Source organism: Lactuca virosa, chromosome 4 (assembly GCF_052849685.1).
Source record: "Lactuca virosa cultivar CGN04683 chromosome 4, Lactuca_virosa_CGN04683_v6, whole genome shotgun sequence".
Taxonomy (NCBI): Eukaryota; Viridiplantae; Streptophyta; class Magnoliopsida; order Asterales; family Asteraceae; genus Lactuca; species Lactuca virosa.
The window spans coordinates 197,634,938-197,658,487 of NC_136429.1; the positions used below are offsets into that span (position 1 = coordinate 197,634,938).

Sequence of the window (23,550 nt, forward strand, 5' to 3'; positions counted from 1 at the left end):
CATGAAACTTCCACCAACCCTGCAGCACTCGTGTATGCTAGCCATACACAACACTAGATCCTATAAACAGTCGAATAATCGGTCCTACTCTAAGCCACAACCAGACAAGGAACATGAAATAAAGTCAAACCAAATATTCTCAGGCTATATAATCTTAGTTATGTACAACTATGATGCATACACTAAGGGCTCGTTTGTTTTTTTTGGCAAAAAGACTTTTTGGGCACTTATATCTGCGGGCGGGTAGATGTTTACCAAAAAGACCGTTTGTTTTCTGGAAGACAAAAGAACTCAAAAAAACTTCTTTATCACTTCTTGTATGAAGGCATAGAAAAATACTTTTGGTCCACGTCTTCTGCCGCAAATACGGAAAAAGACTAAAGACATTTTACCACTTCCAAAACAAACACCACCTAAGCAACTACAGTAATGATGTCAATTTCATATAAAGAAGAACCCTAGGCTATCAGGCATCATATAATCAAACAATTCTATCATGCAATTCCTGAAGATCCCTAGCCTATCACTAGCATGTTGTTCTAATATATCACAAGATCAAATAACAATGTGGTAATTTGACGTTCTTTATATCTACGGAAAGGTAACGAGAAGCTCTATACTTCTACCAACTTTATTTAGCCTGAAAACCAACTGAACTAAAATCCAAAATTCATAAAAGGCTCGAACCAACGCCTTTACCGATACCCTTGGGCTCTAAAGTACAAATCGGACCCTTTCATCACATAACCAACATCTCCCACATCCAAATGGGTATAAACCTTTCTTCCCAAAGGCCCTAAGCCTTATGATGACAGATGATTGGCCACGACCCCGAATAATGAAGCAATTCGAAATCGAGTGTTACAAATGAGAAAGAAGATGAACTGATGATAGGTGGAGTGATGGCGGTGGTGACTCCGGCGACCCATCTCTCTCTAGCTCCAAAGATGAACTGAAGAAGATGGATGATAAGGATGTAAAGGTGTGGGTAGAATTAGGGTAGAGGGTAAGTGTCTATGGTGGTGGGCCCATTTTTTTCTTTATTATTTGTTTTTCTTTATTATTTATTTTTCTTTTAAATTGTTCATAACAAACAAATAAAAAAAAAGCAAAAAAAAATAGAAAGGGTAATTTAGTCATTTTATATTCGTCGAGGACGGTCCGAGTGAGAAAAAAACATTATAGGGACGATCCGAGTTAATTTTTAAAAATATAGAGTAAACATATAATATGACACTTGACGAGGACGAATCGTGTATTTTACTCTTATTATTATTATTAGGTCATCTGTAATGCTTGTCGCGAGCAACGCAACCACGAAGACCAACACGAAGCACGAACCGGTGGTGGTGTACCAGTGACGAGCACGAACGGAGAAAGAGGAAGAAGAAGAGGGCCGACTGAGAGAGGCATCTCCGTGGTCCTCCGTCTTCCCCACCACGAATCACCACGACAACGAAGGTCCGGGATGATGTGCACGGACAACGCTCGTGGCCACGTAGACCACGAGTCCCTTCGTTGCGGGTTTACTGACGGCCTTATTTTCATATTTTTAACATCCTAAAACATTATCCTTCACACCGGATAAATTGATTGACAGAGAAACAATAGTCAATTAACTCCAATAATGTTGAAGAACTAAACATTGATTTATATTTTGTTTATTCATTTTTCAATATCATCATCAAGGGGAAATCATAAACAGTCGCAGGTGCGTCAATAGAAACCCTAATCAAATCTCTCATAAAAAATTATCTTCGAACCCCTTCTGTCCTCTTCGTCCTGAAATTCTATGGTAGCTCCATTTCAAATCCTTCCGTTGAACCCGAGGAAAACCAACAAAAAAGCTAGACTTTTGGTGGATCCTGCAAATGCCTTTCTCGTATTAAAGTAACCATAGTTGCCTAGCCTGATCGCCGAGTAAGTGTATCACTGTCCACATTACTTGAGTGTTCCTGTATGATACTTTGTTCTTTTGTTGGTAATTGAATGCAAAATGCCAAAATCACGACAATCCCCCTTCCCCTCGACCGATATCTGTTTGCCACTCGTAAGCTCATTGGACTTGTTAATTTTTTAAGAATGAGATTCACGAAGTAGGGTAATTTTTGTGCTACATGTGAGAAGGAATCTAACTTAATTGGAAATTTGGAAAGTACTAGACATGAAGTTGATGTTTCTAGTGTTTTCAAGATTGATCATATACTGGATTTGATATGAATGCATAGTTATTGATGTTCTTTCATTAATCAGAATTCTGTAATCAATCGGATACAAAAACTGTTTGGAGATATGGACGAGTTTCATGAGAACGAATCAGCAATGCAGATGCCAGACAAGAATCCAACATACCATCGGCACACACATTACATACAAGAGCAAGAACATGAAGTGATACATGATTTAAGTAATGGGAACATGATTCAGAATGAGGATCAGGATGATATTGGGTCTGATCCAGGAAACCTGTCATCAGATAACCATAATGCAATGATGGCACGTGGCAGCATTGAGGATACAAACCAGCTTACACTCTCTTTCCAGGGTCAGGTTTATGTGTTTGATTCAGTCTCTCCTGAGAAGGTATATGAATCTGTTTCACTTATGAGTTATGAGTTATGTAATAAAAGAAATGAAGTTATATATTGATCAGGTTCAAGCTGTTCTTTTACTACTGGGTGGGCGTGAAACATCCTCAAGCATGCCTTACATGTCATTAACCCATTATCAGCAGAGTAACAGGGTATGTAATATGTATGAGTCAATGATACAGGTTTACCTTTTACTTTATTAGTATATTTTATATTTTTAATTTACTTTTTTAACAGGATCTGGGCAGTATTCCACAACGGTTAAATGTGCCTCAGAGACTGGCGTCACTGATGAGATTCCGTGAAAAGAGGAAAGAACGGAATTTTGAGAAGAAAATTCGTTACACTGTTCGCAAGGAAGTGGCACTCAGGTAATATCTATCATATATGATTATTTTGCATTTGAAATTTTGAAAATGTATGGCCTTATGGGAATGGGATATTGTTTGATTGTAGGATGCAAAGGAATAAAGGGCAATTTACTTCTTCAAAGGGTGTTCATGAAGAATCTGCAGCTACAAGTTGGGATTCAAACCAAGGTGGTTGGCACTCGGATGGTAGTGGTTCCCAGCATCAAGAAACCGCGTAAGGCAGCTTCCATATAAATAATATATATCCAGCTAAAAAAAAAAAAAAAAAAACCTTTTAGAAACTCTTACTTTATTTATTATGCTATGCTATGTGAGTTTGGAATGGGAATATGTGATTGTCAGGTGTAGGCATTGTGGGATCAATGAGAAATCTACTCCATTGATGCGCAGAGGACCTGATGGACCTAGGACACTCTGTAATGCATGTGGTTTGATGTGGGCAAATAAGGTGGCTTCCTTTCTTCTTGATTCAGTGCATATGCTGATATGCATATTCTGTAATGCATTTGTCCATTTTATAACCATTTTTACCAACAAACTTCAAAACTACCCCACATTGAGCTTTGAAAAGTATAGTTCAACATTATATTTGACAAGAGTCATTGCTTTATATGTAGCATAAATTGTTACCATAATATTATTATCTATTAATAGAAGAGTTGCTTACAAAAGGGTATTAAAACTAGAAAAACCTAATTTGGAAAGCACTAGGTTTTGAATCTGTCACTAGCGGATGGTGGTGGGGATTAATTATTAAATTAAATGATGGTGGTTGTGACTTGTGATGTGAGCTCATCTTGTTCCCTTGTGGTTGTGGGTGGGGTCCCTTTACTTTTTCATTTTCTAGTTTCTACCCCCTAATCACTAATGAACTACAGTATTTCTTTTTAGTTGACCAATTAGCTTTGTGTCTTCATAGGGTTATCTAAAATCCATTCAATGAACCGTCCTTACATTGCTTTATTAAAAAAAAAGAACTAGGTTATGGTTTGCACAGTATAATAGAAATATATTAATGATATATATAGAAGAACGTGTGTTGTTAATTGTTAATTGTTATGAATATGATGATATGTAGGGAACTTTAAGGGATTTGTCAAAGGCAGTTGCAGCAACTCCTGTGGGAAAGAGTCCCTCTTTGAACCAACGACATGAGGATGAGGTGGGGTTTTATTTTATAAATTATAAATTAATAATTATTATAATACAGATTATAATTATGAATTATAGTTGACCCTACTCAACTGCTTGACACTGTAAATGTAATGCAGAATGGAAACATGGATTCTGAACAAATGGTGGTTACAGGAAACAGTCATGATTCATAATCATAAATCAAAAGTCTGTTGCTAATGTGCGCAAGATTTGGTGGTTACTTACTTGTGAGTTGTGAGTTATGAGGAGAGTGAGTCTGTTGCTAATATGCGCAACTGCAAAGCAAGGTTACGTGAGTGAGATTGAAAAGTAGGGAAAGACGAATTTGCCATGGGCATGAGAGAGAATGTGAATTTGAGGTGAAAGAAAGGGGGAGGGCCCATTGAGATCTGAGATTTAGATCGCTTTGAAGAAACGGAATCACCGATTGTAGGCAAGGAATTAACTTAAATTCACATCATATCTGTAAGACTGTAACTACAGATCTAATTCATTTTTTTATTATTATTATTTAAGTCGGCAGCCGCCAATTATTCTTTTTAATCCTTTTTCTTTTGCATATTCTTTGATTCATGGAGGGGCAAACTCAAAGTACTTGTTAGAGTAGTGTTTTTGAGCCACGTGTGCGTGGGGTTCTATCTTTAACTATGATATAGCAACTCAAACTTATTAATGTTCTCAACCATGTTATTAAAACTAAAAAGAAAATCAAAGACGAATTATATAACGCATTTGAATGTTGTGGGTGTTTATATGGTCATTAGCGTATACCTTAATTCCGGTAACAATTATGATCTACTTTTTAATTGTCGGTCGTAACATTGGTTAATAAAGATGTCGGTGTGGTTTTATTTTTTATTTTTATGATCATGATAAAACAAATAAACGCATTTTATGGGAGAACATGCTTGAGGTCTCATATCATATTTATCACATTTTTGCAATGCCACATCAATTTTTTCATTAGTCCCATAAAATTGGTGGGTGTCATATCATATTTTACCATATTTTTATTTAATTTTAAATATAGGTAAATAACATGTAATATTATACTTTATTTGTAGGGAATTAAAAACTATAATTTTGATATAACTTTTATAATTTTTTAATACATATATGATTTAATAATTAAAAAAGAAAAAAAAGTGCGGCAAAACCATGACTCGCGACAAACATACCACACTCTTCAATGGAGGGTCCGTGCGGTGTTTAAAATTCTATTTGGATTCATATGTGGGAGGTCAACGACCATCCAAGCAATCTACCTCTTCTGATATCTTATACAATACAAAAATATAGAACATTGATATGGAGAATGTATATGATAGCATCCTCAGAGCTTCTCCAACCATAAACACAAAAATGGTGATGGTTTAACACAAAAGTTATGATTTCATTTCAACCGACCTTTAAAATTGTGTTTTTTTAGAGGTTTTTCATTTTTGACCTCTATATTTGGTGTAAAAAATGAACCAACACAAAAATGGTGTGATATTTGAAGGTTGATTGGAGTGAAAATGACCCTCTAAAATGGTGTTTTAGAGGTCCATTGAAGTTGGTCTTAGGGAATGATTTGAAGGTCTTACAACATATCTAACCCTATTTTATCGTAGAGTTATGCTATATTTAATGTAAAGATAGAATTGTGTTTTCCAACTTCATTCTATTTTTTAAACCAAATATAAAGTTATGAATAATAAATTTTAAATTTGTAGTTACATTATTCATCTATTCTATAATTAGAGTTTAACTTTTATTTATCATATTTGGTCGGTCAAGTTTAAATTTATATATATATTTAATTTATTTAATTTGTTTTAATTTTGACTTTATATATTTGGTATTTACTAGTATTTGTATTGTTATATTTTAAATGTGACAATTGTTTCAAATATATTTAAAATTCACTTTTTAATTATTTATAACACACATGCATTATTTTATATAATATGATATTCAAAGACGTACATGATCTTTATGCACGAGTCGAAGCTGTAAGAGAAATGCCATTATAGAGGTTGAAACGATGGCGAATGAAGATACCTGATATCAACAATTTTTGCTCGGTATATACACATCAAAGACAAAACAAAAAAAAAATCTCAGTTCAATCAATAAAATGCGTTATTTTATCGTTTGTGTAAAAGATATCCCACACATGAATGTTTATTATTTCTTTAAATGTATTTGTTATATTTCCTTAAATGTAGGTGTTATATATATATATATATATATATATATATATATATATATATATATATATATATATATATATATAAACAAGAGTGTATAATTATTTTTATATGTTAGGAATGAAAATATTTATTTAATAAAATCTTAGTTTTATTAATATCACAATTAAATTTAGGGAAATTGTCAGAAAAGTCCTAATATTTTCAGGAAAGTTACACTTTAGTCCCAAGATTTTTTTTTGAACATTAAAGTCCCGATTATTTTTAAAAACACGATAATATGTCATTTCCTGTTAAAAGAAAAAAAGGATTTTTTTGTAAACTTGAGTCAAAATGAAATAATCGAGACTTTTTTGTTCAAAAAAGAAAATTTTGGGACTAAAGTGTAACTTTCCTAAAAATATTAGGACTTTTCTGACAATTTCCCTTAAATTTAATTACTTTATATGGATTATTTGTTGGATTATATTTATTTAATAATCCAATTTTAAACTTGACAAAACAAAAAGATTTTAAACAATTTGTTAAAATCTTGTAAATTGAAAGGATATTAATGAAAATGTAAAAAAGTTTGAGAAATAACGTAATTGTCGTTAAGTAACATAAAAAAAAAACTTGTACTGCTGAAACAATATAATTGCCGTCATGTTCCTTTCTCTGATCACTACCGTTGTTAAGTGACATCGAAAAAACTTGTACTACTGATGCCGCTGTTGAGATCGAAACAACACAAACTCACCATTGTGTTTCACCACCAAAATATCTGAGAGACCACTGTTGCTTACTCTTGCTCTGAATCAAATTGTGACTGTTTTAGTGTTTAGAGATGTTCTAGTATCGTAAATACAATACTTGTTTCTCATAAAGTATTAGGCTTGCCTTTTCCAATTTATTTATTTTTATATACATTAACAATGGTCAAAGAGACGGAGACTAAAAGACTTTATCTTGTGGGTTTGAACGTGTTAATGGTGAATCTTTATGATCTAATAATGTACCAAGTTGAACGGACGTAGTAGAAGACGGAAAATTGTCTGGTGATAACTTAGGCATTTTAGTATATGAAGATGATGGTGTATTAGGCGGGAGGGAGTGATGTCACACTCCTTCATTTTGTCACACTCCAATACCACACACAAGAAATGGTATACCATGAAAAGAAGAAAGAGAAAGAGAGAGATAGAGAGGGGGAGGAAGAGTGAGAGAGAGAGGTATACTCTTATTTTTTTTCACAACCCAAACCGATAGAAGGGACGATGTTTACTGTGGTAAAACATGTCACATAGGCTCTTACCGCATTCCGCTTCCTTTAAGCCTTGGTGTATCAAAACTCCGTTGATGGTAATGGAGAAGAAATTCAAGAAATAAATGTAAGGGTGTGAGTGTTTGGAGATTGGGGGTGGGGTGTGGTTATAAAGCCATTCTATATTTAATAAAGCCATTCTATATTAATAACAATAAAATATTTAGAAAAAACAGTAAAATAATATTTTCAATTTTAACAGGTATCAAAATCCACAGACATGTTTAAAAAAATGAAATTTGCAATTTTAAAATCACAGGTAGTATAACTACAAAATTAACAAACCATAAGGACCAAATTAACAGTTTTTTCAATATAAAAATACTATAAGAAAAAGTAAAAGTACATGTACATATATAAGAATAAAAAAATATTGGGTAATCAGTCAATTGAATTGGTGTGTTCCGTTGTCCTCATTGTCGTCGTCTTCTTTTCCTCCATCTCCGCCTTGCTCCGTTTCCTCCGGCGACAACACAGATTCATCCGAATTCGGGAGAGGCTGCCAACCAGATCCATCTTTCCATTTGTTCCACCCACTTCTCTTTTTAACCAGCCCTAAGCCTGTAACATGCAGTCGGAATTTGTTTTGCTTTTCTCACACCACTTGTAGGTTAGGGTTCTATTTAACTAATCCGAGCATTGTTAAGAGATAGAGAGAAAAAATGGCAAGGACCAGGTCGTCCTCATCGTCGACGACATGGAGGTACGTGAATCCGGCCTATTACTTGAAACGACCCAAACGTCTTGCTCTACTCTTCATGGCCTTCGTCTCTGTCTCTTTCTTCGTGTGGGATCGCCAAACTCTAGTCCGAGAACATGAGGTATGGTGTATATATAATTATATATGTATGTATCTTCTCCTTAAAAGTTTCGAATTCCGTTCATTTGTCGTCAGATCTACTTCTTTATAGCGAAACAAGTACTGCATCAATTTTCTCTAATGTAAACGAGTCAAGATCTTCCCCCGGGCCACCATTTATTTATATAAAAAAACGCATCGTGATTTGAATTCAACTCATTTGAAGAGATACATTTTCTCTATTGCCAAAAAAAAAAAAGAACTACCTTAGCTTTGATATCAAATCGGGTGCTTTCTTCTACTCCATTAAAGTACCATGTATGCCATCTGAATATAAAATTCCATGTCTCTTTGCCCACAACTTCTTGTTTCCAACTATGTTGTGACGATAGGTATGCAAATTTTGGTAAGCACAAACTGGGATATAATCATATGGACAAAGAAAGCTGGAATTTTCCATTATCACGAATCCCATTTCTCTTTATTAGGCAATGCATTTGAGATGCTCTTTAAGTGCCACCGACATGTACAGTACTTCTGGAATTATGTTACTTAATGTATGCAACATGCTACCAAAATTCGTTGCCATTAGCATTGACCTAAATTCAAATGGATTAGTTAGTTGTAACCTACTTGCTTTGTTGCTAATATAAAAACTTCCACTGAATGGCAGGATGAGCTCTTTAAGTTAAAAGAAGAACTGCTTCAGTTGCAAAATCAGGTAACATGTTGTGATTTTCTTCTCAAGATCCATACACCCTTCAAATATTCGTAACTGGATTTTGTTTTCTTGAATTCCTTTTATTGCTTTCCAGTTTACAGTTACATAATCATGCATTGACTGCTTATATTGACGTCTTGCAGCTAGAAGAATTAAAGCCTGATGATAACATAGTTAACAAGATCAACACAACAAGCAAAAATCTTGATGATCTTCCAATTGATCCCATTGAGAATCAACGAAGACTAAAAGTAAAAGATGCTATGGTTCATGCTTGGACATCATATGAAAAATATGCATGGGGCCATGATGAACTTCAGGTACATCATCATTTCTAATTCTGACAGAAAAGCGTTATCCAATAATCTCTAGGCTTTATATATACCATTCTCTTTTATGTTAGTTTGAGTTTACCTTCTTTTCTTAATGCAAAACCTCCAAAAAAATTTTTTTTTTTTTTTTTTTGGCTAGCCACAATCCAAGAATGGTGTTGATAGCTTTGGTGGTCTTGGTGCGACTTTAATTGACTCTCTTGATACATTATATATAATGGGTCTTGATGAGGAGTTCCAAAGGGCAAAAGAGTAAGATTCAGTAACTCTGTTCTTTAAAGCTCTTTCAATAAGATATGCTCCTTGTATTGAGTCTAACAAGATAATGTATGACAGGTGGATTACAAATTCTTTGGACTTCAATAAGAACTATGATGCCAGTGTGTTTGAAACAACCATAAGGTTGCTTTGTAAGGTTTAATATATTGTTCTTGTTTATAATATTGCCTTGAATTCAGGCAATTTCTTGACTTTATTTTTGTAAGATGAGGTGCAGCTAATTGTTTCAACTTTGAACTATCTAACCCTTTGTTTTTCAACAGAGTTGTAGGTGGGCTCCTGAGTGCATATGATCTATCTGGGGAGCATGTTTTTCTTGAAAAGGCGAAAGACATAGCTGATAGGTTGCTCCCTGCATGGGATACTCCTTCTGGCATCCCCTACAACATTATCAACTTGGTTAATGGTAATCCACATAACCCTGGTTGGACTGGGGTAAGTTCCAACATTCATCCATTGACATGTGTTATGCATATTATATTTAGGACAAGACAAGAGGGCATTTTAGTCATTTCCTTCTCTTTTCTCAGGGTGACAGTATCCTAGCAGATTCAGGCACAGAGCAGCTGGAGTTCATAGCACTAAGCCAAAGAACAGGAGACCCAAAGTATCAACAAAAGGTATTTGTTTTCATGTATTATCATTATATATATATATATATATATATATATATACACAAGAATATTATTGGAATTTTTGACAACATATGGTGATGATTTACATTTACTTCAGGTAGAGAATGTTATTCGTGAGTTGAATAAGACATTCCCTGCTGATGGATTGCTTCCCATCTATATAAACCCACACAAAGGGACAACATCATACTCCACCATTACTTTTGGGGCCATGGGGGACAGGTACTTAATAATATTCTTTATATTAATTGTTTTCTTATGATCTTCAATATATTAAGTTTTGTGAAAATGTAACTTTGTGCAGTTTCTATGAGTATTTACTTAAAGTGTGGATACAAGGAAACAAAACTGCAGCTGTGAAGCCTTATAGGTGAGTTAGTAATTGTAATTCTAGATAAAATTTCAACTGTAGTTGTATATAATATATATATATATATATATATATATATATATATATATATATATATATATATAAAACAAACTAATGAGTTATTAAAACAGAGACATGTGGGAGACATCAATGAAAGGTTTATTAACCTTGGTTCGAAGAACCGAACCATCATCTTTTGCATATATATCAGAGAAGATAGGAAGCTCTTTAATTGATAAGGTAAGAGTGAAGATGAAGATTTCATTGTTTGAGTTTGAGAATCAGTTAGAGATTATAATTTGTTGAAAACATTTTCAGATGGATGAGCTGGCGTGCTTTGCTCCAGGAATGATAGCATTAGGATCATCTGGTTATGGTCCTGATGAATCCTCAAAGTTCCTGAATTTGGCAGAAGAGGTCTGTTATTTTGTTGTGTTATTTTTGTTGTTTTTTTAGTTGCTAATAATTTTGATGTGTATTATTTGCAGCTTGCTTGGACATGCTATAACTTTTATCAGTCCACACCAACAAAGTTGGCTGGAGAAAACTACTTCTTCCATTCAGGGCAGGTTAGTAATTTCACATGATGATGTGTTTTTATTTTTAGGAGGTATTTATTTAACTTTATTAAATGTTTAAAGTTACAGGACATGAGTGTGGGCACATCATGGAACATATTGAGGCCAGAAACAGTTGAATCACTCTTCTATTTGTGGCGTTTGACTGGTAATAAGACATACCAAGAATGGGGTTGGGACATATTTCAAGCATTTGAAAAGAATTCCCGTGTGGAATCTGGATATGTTGGATTGAAGGATGTAAGTCGTTAATTAATTACACTCAGATTTATATTGTATACGATTGTTATTTGTTTGATTTTGTTGTGTTTATTTTTGCAGGTGAATACAGGTGTGAAAGACAATATGATGCAGAGTTTCTTTCTTGCAGAAACACTGAAATATTTGTATCTTTTATTCTCTCCGCCTTCAGTGATATCTTTAGATGAATGGGTTTTCAACACAGAAGCCCACCCACTAAGAATTGTGACACGTGTTGATTCACCAGAAGTCTCCAATTCCAAACAGGGTACATCTACATCATCTAATAATATTAGGATACGTGCTAGGAAAGAAGGTCGTTTTGACAAGCCATAGGGAATTTCAGAACAACATAACACATATGTTGTTATTTTTAATATATTGTAAAAGAGATGTACTTTTTTTCTCCATATATATATATTTTTTTTGAATGTGATACAGGGTAGATACAGCATTACCCCTCTATGTAGGACCGGGAGAGGGGGAATTATTGTATTTTTTATATTTTATAGTTATATGTATACTTGAAGCGGATAAGAGGGTCATTATTTACTTTGTGGTAAACCTTGAAGCACTGCATGTGCATGCAATATGTCATCTTTTACAATTACTTCATTTGTTAAACATGTTAAGTGTTGTAGTTTATTTTTGCATCTGCTTCATTTGTTAAACATGCAAGCAACAACATGTTGTCTCCCATTCTAACATTGAAGCTTAGTAGTACTAGGAGTAGCAAATGTCGTTGAAGCTGAATGGCTACACAAACTTTTACTCAATCCATCTTGTCCTTTATTTTGTACCACAGTCTGTGTTGTGATAATATCGGTGTCATGCATGTACCTTGCATCTAACCCAATTTAAAACCAAACATATGAAAATAAATTTACATTTTATTGGACATATTGTTGCACTTGGGCATGTGCTTGCATGTTCCATCCACTCACCAGTTTGCAAATATATTTATTACTAAGGGACTACACAACTATTTCTAGACTTTTTACGATAGTTAAAACATTCTAGAACCTCTAAAACTCAGGGTGGTATTAAGTATTATATTTTATTTTTGTTTTGATACATCTTGTATACAGTGGCGTATCTAATAAGGAAGAAGGTAGGTCTTAACCTACCTAAAATTTCAATTTCATTTATAATATATTTAACCGCACAATTGTCCCTTGTAACTTTTTTTTTTCTTTTTAAAATGGTTTTTTAAGATATTTAAAAAAAAACTCAAGGTAGGTCTTCTATTTTAGAGTTAAATATAATATATAGTTTTTATCAAACAATAAGGTATCAATGCACTAATAATTAACTCGTTCGGTTTTTTCAGTTATATTTCAGTTGGTTTTTTAAAAAATTTTAATTGGTGGTGCCAGATCGGTTTTTTCAGTTATATTTCATTAAATCGTACACGACCCGACCCCCCACAAGTGTTGTTGATTTTTTTTATCGGCTTCACTTAATTTGGAAACCACGTGAAATTTTGTTCTAGATTCGTCACTGCTTGTATATCATAGCGTCCATTATGTAAATCGATGTATTATTTATACCAAAACAATACATCGCTAATCCTAACGGGTATTTCCACAAACTAACAAAATTAATGGATTAATATCACTTGATGTTTGTTTTAATTGAGCTCCATCTTGCAGATTTTGTCACTATGTTTGAAAAATAAAGCAATCAAAACCTACTTCGCATTTCTAAAAAAGAAACAAGACGACATGAATGGGTGTACTTATTTGAGTATTGGGTTTGCTATAAACGAATTTTTGTACATTTGATTTGAACGATATGAGTATGAGGTGGTTATAAGGTGCCACGTGGTTTTGTTTGACAGTGTACAGCAAGAGCGCACACACACACACTGTAAACTAACTATTATTAGTAACGCGTAATAAGTAGAAAAAACAAAAAGCCGCTAAGATGGCGGTTGTCCTCTCCTTACTTTCTTTTTTCCATATCACTCTCATCATAACCCATCGTCACTTCTCAGAATCATCTCCTTTGCTCTCTACCTCTATCTACATCACATCACTGTGTGTCTTTGTTTTTCAAAAGCCAACCTACACTCGCATTATCAGATATCAATGACTACAAGCGGAACCAACGCCTCTTCTTCATCCAACACTCCTCCTCCCGACATCGAAACTGGCGTTCTTCCTCCTAACGACGCCCCCGATGACGATTTTGACGATCCTTTCGACATCACCACCACCAAGAAAGCGTCCACTGAGTCTCTCAGACGCTGGAGGGTACGTAATTAAGCTTTTTCCAATCGTCATTCATCTTAAAAAAGATTACATTTTGTGTTCCATTGCTGATCGGGATATATATATCCTCACTTCAAAACGATGCACATGCAACCACAATCTTGACAAACTGACAAAATATTTACCTAACATGTACATATCTTAATCATTCCTATCTACTGTATTGCGATTTGAGTTTATTTACCTCTTGAAAGGTCAAACTTTTTAACATCGGTAATAACTTAATAACATCTAATCTAGTTATCTTTCCTTTTTGGATCTGAAAGTGATGTACATGTGATTGTGAGAGTGTGAGTATTCAGATCAATGTGGAGTGATATGCTGAAATACTGAGATTACAACTACTGGATATAGGTTTAGTAATTGAAGTGGGATTTTGAACTCATTGTAATTTATTGTCCTATATATACAGCAAGCTGCCCTTGTGCTTAATGCTTCACGTCGCTTCCGATACACATTGGACTTGAGAAAGAATGAAGAGCAGGAAAAAAGGAGAAGGATGATCAGGTCACATGCTCAAGTCATAAGGGTAATCTTGTCCATAATTTTTGTAAATATATACCTTCCCAATCCCAAGTTTGGTTATATATATATATATATATATATATATATATATATATATATATATATATATATATATATATATATATATATATATCACCTCTTAGTTAACATCTGATCACCTTCTGTTAGGCTGCATTGCTATTCAAATTGGCTGGAGAACAAGCAGTTGGTATTTGGTCCCTCAACTTCCCTTCTGATATAAATATAATCCCTTCTTATGTTGACCTAGCTACATTAATCTATATATAATTAATTTCACTCTATTTCCCCTTCATACATATAGTGCTTGGGCCCACTGTGATTCCTGCATCTCCAAGTTGTGGTTATGGTATTTCACTCGAGCAACTTGTTTCCATGACCAGGGACCATAATCTAACTTCTCTTCATCAATATGGAGGGGCAAGTTACTTACTTAGCTTATCAAACATATTTTTCCTTCACTATCAATATCAAAAACCTCTTTTTTATATCTATACTTATATATATTTTCAGGTCCAAGGGTTATCTGAGATGTTGAAAACCAATCTGGACAGAGGAGTACAAAGACATGAAGATGAATTAAGAAACAGGAGAAACGCCTTTGGATCTAATACTTATCCTGTGAAAAAAGGAAGAAGCTTCTGTGTATGTTATATCTATACAAAAATTATTTCTTCTTTGCTTTTATTTACAGCTGCAGCTGATCACCATGGCTATGTTAATTATGTTGACCACGTACAGATGTTTCTCTGGGAAGCTTGGCAAGATTTGACACTTATTATATTGATAGTAGCTGCTGCAGCATCACTGGTGCTAGGAATAAAGACAGAGGCAAGTTTGAATTAATACTTTCTCATATATATAGTCATTCAGGAGTTTGTGATCATTATGACTCCTATTTGTTTCAGTTTTTATTTGAAGAGTTGTGTTAATTTCCTTCTGTAGGGTATTGAAGAAGGATGGTATGATGGAGGAAGCATCACATTTGCTGTTCTTTTGGTTATTTTTGTGACAGGTGAGGCAGTTTTTTTTTTTTTTTTTCTTTCCATTGGTTATGATATCTAAAATGTACTTTCTCACATATATTGTTGTTTCTGTAAACTGTAATAGCAACCAGTGATTACAGACAATCCCTGCAGTTTCAGAATCTAAATGAGGAAAAGAGAAATATACAGATAGAGGTTTGTGTGTTACGTTAATGAGTGAGATATTATTATTATTATTCTACCTTTAGTTGTCTTCTTAACATATGCAAATTCAAGCAGATAACTAGAGATGGAAGAAGAGAGAAGATTTCAATATATGATATAGTTGTCGGTGATGTAATACCTCTAAAAATAGGTGATCAGGTAGGCTAATAAATTTTCATAAAGTTTTTAAGATACTTTTGACTTGTTTGACTCTTTATTAATTGTTGGATTTCCATGTTTCTTACAGGTCCCTGCTGATGGACTCCTAATAAAAGGTCACTCTCTAGCCATTGATGAATCCAGCATGACTGGGGAAAGCAAGATTGTAAGCTGGTTAGACCTCCTTTTTAAATTAAAAAAAAAATAAATTGAATTCTTTCTTATATTTCATCTCACTTTTTAGGCACACAAGGACCAAAAAACACCTTTTCTGATGTCTGGCTGCAAGGTGGCAGATGGTGCAGGAACCATGATGGTAACTGGTGTGGGCATAAATACAGAATGGGGACTATTAATGGCAAGCATATCAGAAGACACTGGTGAAGAAACTCCATTACAGGTTTAAATATATATCTCATTTTTTCTTATCACTATTTGTATTATATAATTTATATTCCATCAATGAAGTCAGATACGAATGAATAATGATGGTTGATAGGTACGCTTGAATGGTGTTGCAACATTTATAGGTATAGTTGGGCTTGCAGTAGCATTACTTGTACTTGGTGTCCTTTTGTTTAGGTAATTAAAATCTATTTTCTTACATTTTGTGATTGTGACTATATACTTTTCTTTTAGTTTTTTCTAATTATTGAAAGCTGTTGTTCAGGTTCTTCACTGGTAACTCAAGAAACCCTGATGGAACTATCCAGTTTGTCCATGGAAAGACCAGTGTTAGTGAAGCAGTTGATGATGCCATAAAAATTTTCACTGCTGCAGTAAGTTTCTTATGCATCTATCTATATATGTACATTATCTCGGATCCTTTTGTGTTCTTAACTAATGGCTGAAGCATTTAGGTCACCATTGTGGTTGTTGCAGTTCCTGAAGGGCTTCCATTGGCTGTAACACTGACGTGAGTGTAATTAATTTTACAAATAAGTTATTTTGGATTTTGATTTAAATTTTTTTGAATTTACAGGTTAGCATACTCGATGAAGAAGATGATGGCAGATAAGGCATTGGTGCGTAGACTCTCAGCTTGTGAAACTATGGGGTCTGCAACTACTATCTGCAGTGATAAAACTGGAACATTAACACTAAATCAGGTTACTTTAAATTTTATGTTATTTAACATAATCCTAATGTTTATATAATTATTTAAAAGTAAATGTTACATGTCACATGTCACAGATGACTGTAGTTGAGGCATATGTGGGACAAAAGAAAATCGACCCTCCTGAAGATGGCTTGCAATATCATTCGACTGTTTCCTCTTTGTTAAATGAGGGAATTGCACAGAATACAGCTGGCAGTGTTTTCTCCTCTAAGGTACTATAAATCTTGTCATTTGTTTGTGTAGCTCTTTATTTATTTATTAATATTAATATAATATTATCATATTTGTTTGTTGATAGGATGGTGCATGTATAGAAGTTTCTGGATCTCCAACAGAAAAGGCTATCCTCCAATGGGGTGTCAAGGTTCTATTTGCATGTTTTGTATTAAGTTTTATCTATGTGTGAGCTAGTGTGTGTTTTAAGTTTATATAAATGAAAATGACTTCACATTGCAGATTGGGATGAACTTTGATGTTGTCAGAAATCAATCCACCCTCCTACACGTCTCTCCTTTTAACTCAACAAAAAAACGAGGTGGCGTTGTATTACAAGGGGTGAGTGATTTTGTTTATTTAGAGTTTAAAAAATAAATTTAATTTCTTATGATTTATGATCAACAACACAGGGGGACTCTCAAGTTCGTATACATTGGAAGGGAGCAGCTGAAATAGTGTTGGCTTCATGTAAAGAATATGTTGACACAGATGGTTCCTTGCAGTCCATTGACAATGATATGGTAGTTGACTATATTCAGATAATTCTTTACAACACACATTTTGAGATAAATTTTTTTACAGGAATATTTTAAAAAAGCTATTGAGGAGATGGCTGCAAGAAGCTTGAGGTGTGTTGCAATTGCTTACAGAAACTATCATGTAGATGGTGTTCCTGTGGATGAAGAACAGCTAGCAGAATGGAATTTACCTGAAGATGATCTTGTTCTACTTTCTATTGTGGGTATAAAGGTACCCATCATATCTTCACTGTTTTTACAAAATTAAACCGATATTTTTTGTATTATTTTTACTGAGTTTATCTTGTGCAGGATCCTCCTCGAGTAGGTGTAAGAAATGCAGTAAAGTTATGTACAGATGCTGGTGTGAAGGTTAGGCTTTGGTTTCTCACACGTATTTTATGTTTCTAAATAAGAATGAAAAAAAAGACAAGTGATTTATCTGTAGAAATTATATATATGTATAATGTATTAATTATAGGTTCGGATGGTGACTGGGGATAATATTCAAACAGCAAAAGCAATTGCCATGGAGTGTGGAATACTTGATTCAGGTGAAGATGCAACAGAGCCAAATGTTATTGAAGGAAAGACATTTCGTGAGTATTCAGAGAAAGAAAGAGAATATACTTCCAAGCATATATCGGTGTGTTTTAAGATTTTGATACTTGTTATAATAATAATCAATGATTAAAGTGGTTAATTTTGATATATGTATGTGGATTTATTATTATTATATATATATATAGGTAATGGGAAGATCTTCCCCTAGTGATAAACTATTACTTGTGCAAACACTTCGTAAGCTTGGGGAAGTTGTTGCTGTTACTGGAGATGGAACGAATGATGCCCCTGCACTTCATGAGGTTTAAATTTAATAATTTATCTTGTTTTTTTTTAATACATGTTTTTATATTTATTTACCTTTTTTTTGTTTTTTGTATATATATATATATATATATATATATATATATATATGTCAGGCTGATATAGGTCTTGCCATGGGCATTCAAGGAACTGAAGTTGCAAAAGAAAGCTCCGACATCATCATTTTGGATGATAATTTTGCTTCAGTTGTAAAGGTGTGTGCAAAAGTTTGAATTTCTTGTTTTTTATTTTTTGAACTTTTGTGTTGATCATTATATTTCATATATAGGTTGTTCGGTGGGGCCGGTCTGTTTATGCAAATATTCAGAAATTTATCCAGTTCCAGCTTACAGTTAATGTTGCAGCACTTGTGATAAATGTTGTAGCAGCAATTTCTTCTGGAGATGTACCTTTAAACACTGTGCAGCTTCTTTGGGTTAATCTCATCATGGACACCCTTGGAGCTTTGGCATTGGCCACTGAACCTCCAACTGATCATCTTATGCATAGATCTCCTGTTGGCCGAAGGTATTCATACATACATACATACATACATACATACATACATGATGTTGACTCTCTTTTTTCCTCAGGGAACCTCTTGTGACGAATATCATGTGGAGGAACTTGATTATACAGGTACAATTATCATAATATCTACCATTTTGATATTATGATCATCTTTCTTCATTACAATGATGAAAATGTGCTATGGATTTGACAGGCTTTATATCAAGTTGCAGTTCTTCTTGTCTTCAACTTCCGTGGTCTAGCCATTCTTAAGTTAAAGAACAATGAACATGGAAATGCTGTGAAGAATACTTTGATATTCAATGGATTTGTCCTATGTCAAGTAAGGCGTTTATGATTTATCCAACTTCATTTTGGTTATTGTTGGGAAATGAGCTCAAAGATTCCCAACAACCCGACCATGAAAAATAAAATAAGGAAATTTGAACACAAAATATACGTGGAAAACTCCAAAACCTGAGAAAAATTCCAACCCCAATTACACTTGGTCTCCAAAGGTTTGACTCACATATCTACACTCTGACGTAAGAGAAGAAAGAAATTAAAAGTATATTTGACCAGTACACTTTAAAACCAAAGAATTGATCCCTTTTATAGGAATGGAGCCCACTCCATCTTTTCTCTTGCCATTTATGTGGATGTAGGCCAATCACGTTTAATTTTAACTAAATCTCAGTGACTATGATATACCAAAAAAAATGGCTGATATTTTCTTAAAAGCACTTGGACCATGTGACAACTCTCTCCTTTAAATGACTAAATAAATAGTACAGCTCACTTCATTTATTACTCTGTGTATTCCATTTAAATTAGCTGTTAATGTCCAAATCCGGTTTGTAATTACAGATATTCAACGAGCTCAATGCTCGAAAACCAGATGAAATGAATGTATTTTCTGGAGTGACTAAAAATTATCTTTTTATGGGCATAGTAGGAACAACCTTCATTCTTCAGGTAATTGTGAATTACATTTACATATACAAGTGCAGAATTTTGAGTATGGTAATTGTTGTTGCAAACAAAACAGGTCATGATTATTCAGTTCCTAGGAAAGTTCACATCAACAGTTAGACTTAGTTTGAATCTATGGATTCTCTCTATTGGTATTGGAATTTTCAGGTTAGTTCTGTGTTTTTTTATTAATCATTAACATGGTTGAATAAAGAAGTAAATAATTAACATTATTAATGATTATGATCTTACAGTTGGCCTCTTGCAATTGCTGGAAAACTGATTCCAGTTCCAGAGACTCCATTGGCAAGAGTCTTCAGCAAACCATATCAACACTGCATTGCTTCTCGTAACCGCTGAATTTCATTCATTTTATTTTATTTCATTTCTTCATGTAGAAACAATTATGTTAAAGAACACTAGGCGATAAATTTTAATATCAAGGAGAAAAAAGAAATACAAAGGTGTGAAAACACTTGCACACACAAAAAAGTGTTTGAATGTAAGGAAAAAAAAGAAGAAGATAGTTATAGTTACATTACATAAATTGAAGACAATCACATTTGAACACTATATTTTAAGAAGAAGAAGAAGAAGAAAAAAAAATCAAACTAGCAGAAACATGAATAGGCCATGTGATTCTTCTTTGAAACATAACGTGAGACATAATTGGCAACAGAAGCAGAAGAAGCAGGAGGAATATTTGCAGGAACAAGTATTTGAGTCTTTCCTGTTGCTATTCTTTTTCCAGCAACATTTGCATAAAACAAACCTGAGATTGCTGGAACAAATACATCACTCTGTGCACATATGTAGAAGTCAATCACCTTCTCATATTCTGATTCAAGAAACTTTGACTTCTTGTCCATTGGCATTATTCCCTCCTGAAATCAAACAATCAATCAATCAATCAATCTCACTCAAATCTAATTCAAATCAAATCAAAAAAATTCAAATATTGTATCTCACCTTTGTGTAAGATTTGGGGAAGAGATCTTTTAAAGCATCAAGGCTGCTATCCCATCTTGATTGAGTCAGATATATAGCAGTGTCCTTATCAAAACCAAGTTTTCTTAAAAACAATGCAATCTCTTGTGGACTATAACATTTCTTTGATCCAGCACTATTTCCTTGACAACCCTTGTGGTCTAACATGTCAAGCCTCAAGTCAACTGCTACAAATTGTCCATCTGATTTGCGACTTAGGGTTTTAAGTCGGTCAACCATTGAGTCAACCACTTCCTGAACATCTGGTTGAAGCTCAAGTGTTCCATATGTGGCCAAGCATCCGATTGAGTTATCTTGTTCGATTTTGGACTTTTTCATGTTGACAGAAGGGAAGTATGTTGCTATCCTTACATTTCCCTTGCTTCTAAAAGCAGGTTCAATGTTTTCTGCAATGTAGTCTTCAGTGACTCGATTAGGAACCCTTAGAACAGCAAGATTCTTTGATGATAACTCTGAAGGTTGGGTTTTCACTACTTTCACCACTCCATCCAGGCTATTTACAAACTTCTCAATGTCATAAATGTCTCCAAAGTTTCTGGAAGATGCATCAAGTGAGTGAGTTAATACTTAATAACAACAAAAATGCTAGCTTTAAATAGTAAGTGGAAATGTGGAATATGAGGAGTAAATGAGTAACCTCCAATCACCAGGTTCGCTTCCTCTAATGTCAGGAACTACAAGATTTGCCTTTAGGTATCTTGCGACTACCACTGCATCAGCAATCTGAGTTTGACAATCCGCCATGGTCAAACATTAGACCAGATAGAGATCCAGAAAGGAGGGAAAGAAACAAGATGAAGTCAACTCAACATACCTGGGAGACATGATATTCAGGTCCATTGGTTAAGGAGAAAGTGACAAATCCTTTGGATTCTTCCACCTCTTCTGCATAATTTGAAGGAAAGTTATAAACAGACACGAAATTAACATAAGTTTGAATTAGTTATAGTCTGTTCTATACTGACCTGAGTCTGGCTTAGACCAACAACGCTTGAGTCCACCGGATTCCTCCTTCCAAGGGCCATCGCCACCATTGCTAAGTGCAAAGCTCTGCTCCGAATCATTATTGTCATCAAAATGTTGAGTCGATCCGGCGTGGTTCACCTATAACAAAAAGGCAATCTCCTCAATTATCATGAATGAGAAAAGGAGTACACTAGAATCTGAACTTTTTAGATCCAAGAGCAGAAGGATGTTAGAGATATAGTGAAGCGAATTAGCAAATAAATGGATCAGAATGTATAAGGAATGGATTCAATGGTTGATTACGAATGTGTATACAGTGTATAAGCAAGCAAGAGTGAAAGAAAGAAGCATACATGGTGAGAAATGGGAGCATCAAAATGATCGCGCTTAATCATGTTACCAAGCATTAGAAACATGGTGACTGTAAGCACCCCTGCGACGATCTGCCTCGGATCTATCCCCATTTTGCCTCAGATCCACTTCTTTTGGCTTCTGCTGTAATATTTATTCTAATTCTAGTTCTAATACTAATGCAGCCACCATGAAAATAGAGCTTGCTTCTGCTTGCTGTGCTTGTGCAAGACTAAAAGAATACCTCTTATAATATAGACCACAACGCCCAAACCCCAAAAGATAAAGACGGAGAGAGAAGAGAGAGGTGCTTCTTGGCTATAATATATTGATATTGTATTCCAAATGGTATCTTTTGTATCAGAGATTAAATATACAAAATCCCAAATGCCGACAGGGTAGTTGAGAGGAGATGAGATTGGAAGTCTAGATTTTGATCAAATGAAATCTACCGCAGTTATTATTTATGAGTATCATCTATCATGATCATCATAGTCTTTTCTGTAAATGAAAAACCATACCTAAAACGTTCAATGATTAAAAACGAATAAAGAAAGATAAACCCTAATCTTTCATATCAAATGACAAGTGCTGTGGCTATTGTATATGCGGATCTTTTTTGTAGCACCGACACTCAACCATGTTAGTGAAGGCCCACAGCTGTGCCTCTAGGTGTGAGTGTGACTGAGTCAAGTGGAGCCCTTTTTTCCTTCTCTTTGGTACAAGCAAACACATGACTTGTGGTTTACGAAGGTTTATAATTGTCTTTTTTTGATTTAATTACCATAATTGTTAACCATTTTTCAGCTATTATGCTTCTGTTTTATTCATAAACAATATTAAATTCATCAATTAATTCTCTAAATAGTAAATATTCTTATTGCATGGTGGTGACAAAAAAAATTGTGTCTTAACAAAAATTATCAATTATCATATAGTACATTTTTCTTGCAACATAATATACTGCAATTACTGTTTTTTTTAGTTAAAACATATAAATAATATTTGAGACTTCCTACAAATAAAACGCCAATTCACAAAGATATTACATTAAAGATGATGTGTGCTTAAGGCTAGAAAACTATGAAAATAAATTAAATTTCTTATATCTGTGATGACTATGTTTTTTATTATTTTACAACACATACATCTCACTTTAGAAGTTAATAAATACAAATAATTTTTCTGTTAGCAATATCTAAAATGATTGCAAATGGCAGGCATAATTTTCTAATTTTGAAATGAAAATAGAATAAAGTTAAAGAATATAAGCTATATAAACATCATTGAT

General features: G+C 34.0%; 4 protein-coding genes across 5 annotated transcripts; 3 read left to right on the forward strand and 1 right to left on the reverse strand.

Moving 5' to 3' along the window:
- The first annotated feature begins 1,611 nt into the window (after positions 1 to 1,611).
- Positions 1,612 to 4,660, forward strand: LOC145107888 (GATA transcription factor 24-like). The gene is made up of 8 exons (XM_079044844.1): positions 1,612 to 1,920; positions 2,254 to 2,583; positions 2,654 to 2,743; positions 2,829 to 2,962; positions 3,048 to 3,176; positions 3,305 to 3,410; positions 4,041 to 4,124; positions 4,234 to 4,660. Exons 2-8 carry the CDS (start codon positions 2,293 to 2,295, stop codon positions 4,288 to 4,290), a joined length of 891 nt encoding a protein of 296 aa, XP_078900970.1. The 5' UTR covers positions 1,612 to 1,920; positions 2,254 to 2,292; the 3' UTR covers positions 4,291 to 4,660.
- Positions 4,661 to 7,978: 3,318 nt separating this feature from the next.
- On the forward strand, positions 7,979 to 12,181 carry LOC145107889 (mannosyl-oligosaccharide 1,2-alpha-mannosidase MNS1-like). 2 transcript variants are annotated; one of them, XM_079044845.1, is made up of 14 exons: positions 7,979 to 8,433; positions 9,085 to 9,132; positions 9,276 to 9,452; positions 9,604 to 9,716; positions 9,801 to 9,866; positions 10,007 to 10,178; positions 10,274 to 10,363; positions 10,476 to 10,600; positions 10,683 to 10,748; positions 10,880 to 10,988; positions 11,067 to 11,165; positions 11,237 to 11,317; positions 11,390 to 11,566; positions 11,648 to 12,181. In XM_079044845.1, the coding sequence occupies exons 1-14, from the start codon at positions 8,275 to 8,277 to the stop codon at positions 11,900 to 11,902; spliced, it is 1,737 nt and encodes a 578-aa protein (XP_078900971.1). In that variant the 5' UTR covers positions 7,979 to 8,274; the 3' UTR covers positions 11,903 to 12,181. The 2 variants fall into 2 exon arrangements, with proteins under 2 accessions (XP_078900971.1, XP_078900972.1); XM_079044846.1 differs by having other exon boundaries at positions 11,396 to 11,566.
- A 1,409-nt stretch (positions 12,182 to 13,590) lies between these two features.
- ACA9 (autoinhibited Ca(2+)-ATPase 9) lies at positions 13,591 to 20,301 on the forward strand. Its single transcript, XM_079044849.1, has 30 exons — positions 13,591 to 13,821; positions 14,252 to 14,368; positions 14,533 to 14,572; positions 14,687 to 14,802; positions 14,896 to 15,027; positions 15,124 to 15,213; positions 15,328 to 15,397; positions 15,493 to 15,563; positions 15,648 to 15,731; positions 15,820 to 15,897; positions 15,976 to 16,131; positions 16,231 to 16,313; positions 16,402 to 16,510; positions 16,592 to 16,647; positions 16,714 to 16,840; positions 16,926 to 17,063; positions 17,150 to 17,215; positions 17,308 to 17,406; positions 17,478 to 17,588; positions 17,650 to 17,817; positions 17,898 to 17,957; positions 18,067 to 18,231; positions 18,335 to 18,451; positions 18,569 to 18,667; positions 18,742 to 18,980; positions 19,046 to 19,091; positions 19,177 to 19,305; positions 19,830 to 19,937; positions 20,011 to 20,102; positions 20,189 to 20,301. Exons 1-30 carry the CDS (start codon positions 13,657 to 13,659, stop codon positions 20,292 to 20,294), a joined length of 3,237 nt encoding a protein of 1,078 aa, XP_078900975.1. The 5' UTR covers positions 13,591 to 13,656; the 3' UTR covers positions 20,295 to 20,301.
- A 109-nt stretch (positions 20,302 to 20,410) lies between these two features.
- On the reverse strand, positions 20,411 to 22,828 carry LOC145107890 (protein MANNAN SYNTHESIS-RELATED 2-like). The gene is made up of 6 exons (XM_079044848.1): positions 22,262 to 22,828; positions 21,908 to 22,046; positions 21,757 to 21,827; positions 21,580 to 21,665; positions 20,904 to 21,477; positions 20,411 to 20,818 (listed from the first exon to the last, which is right to left on the reverse strand). The coding sequence occupies exons 1-6, from the start codon at positions 22,370 to 22,372 to the stop codon at positions 20,546 to 20,548; spliced, it is 1,254 nt and encodes a 417-aa protein (XP_078900974.1). The 5' UTR covers positions 22,373 to 22,828; the 3' UTR covers positions 20,411 to 20,545.
- Positions 22,829 to 23,550: the final 722 nt, after the last annotated feature.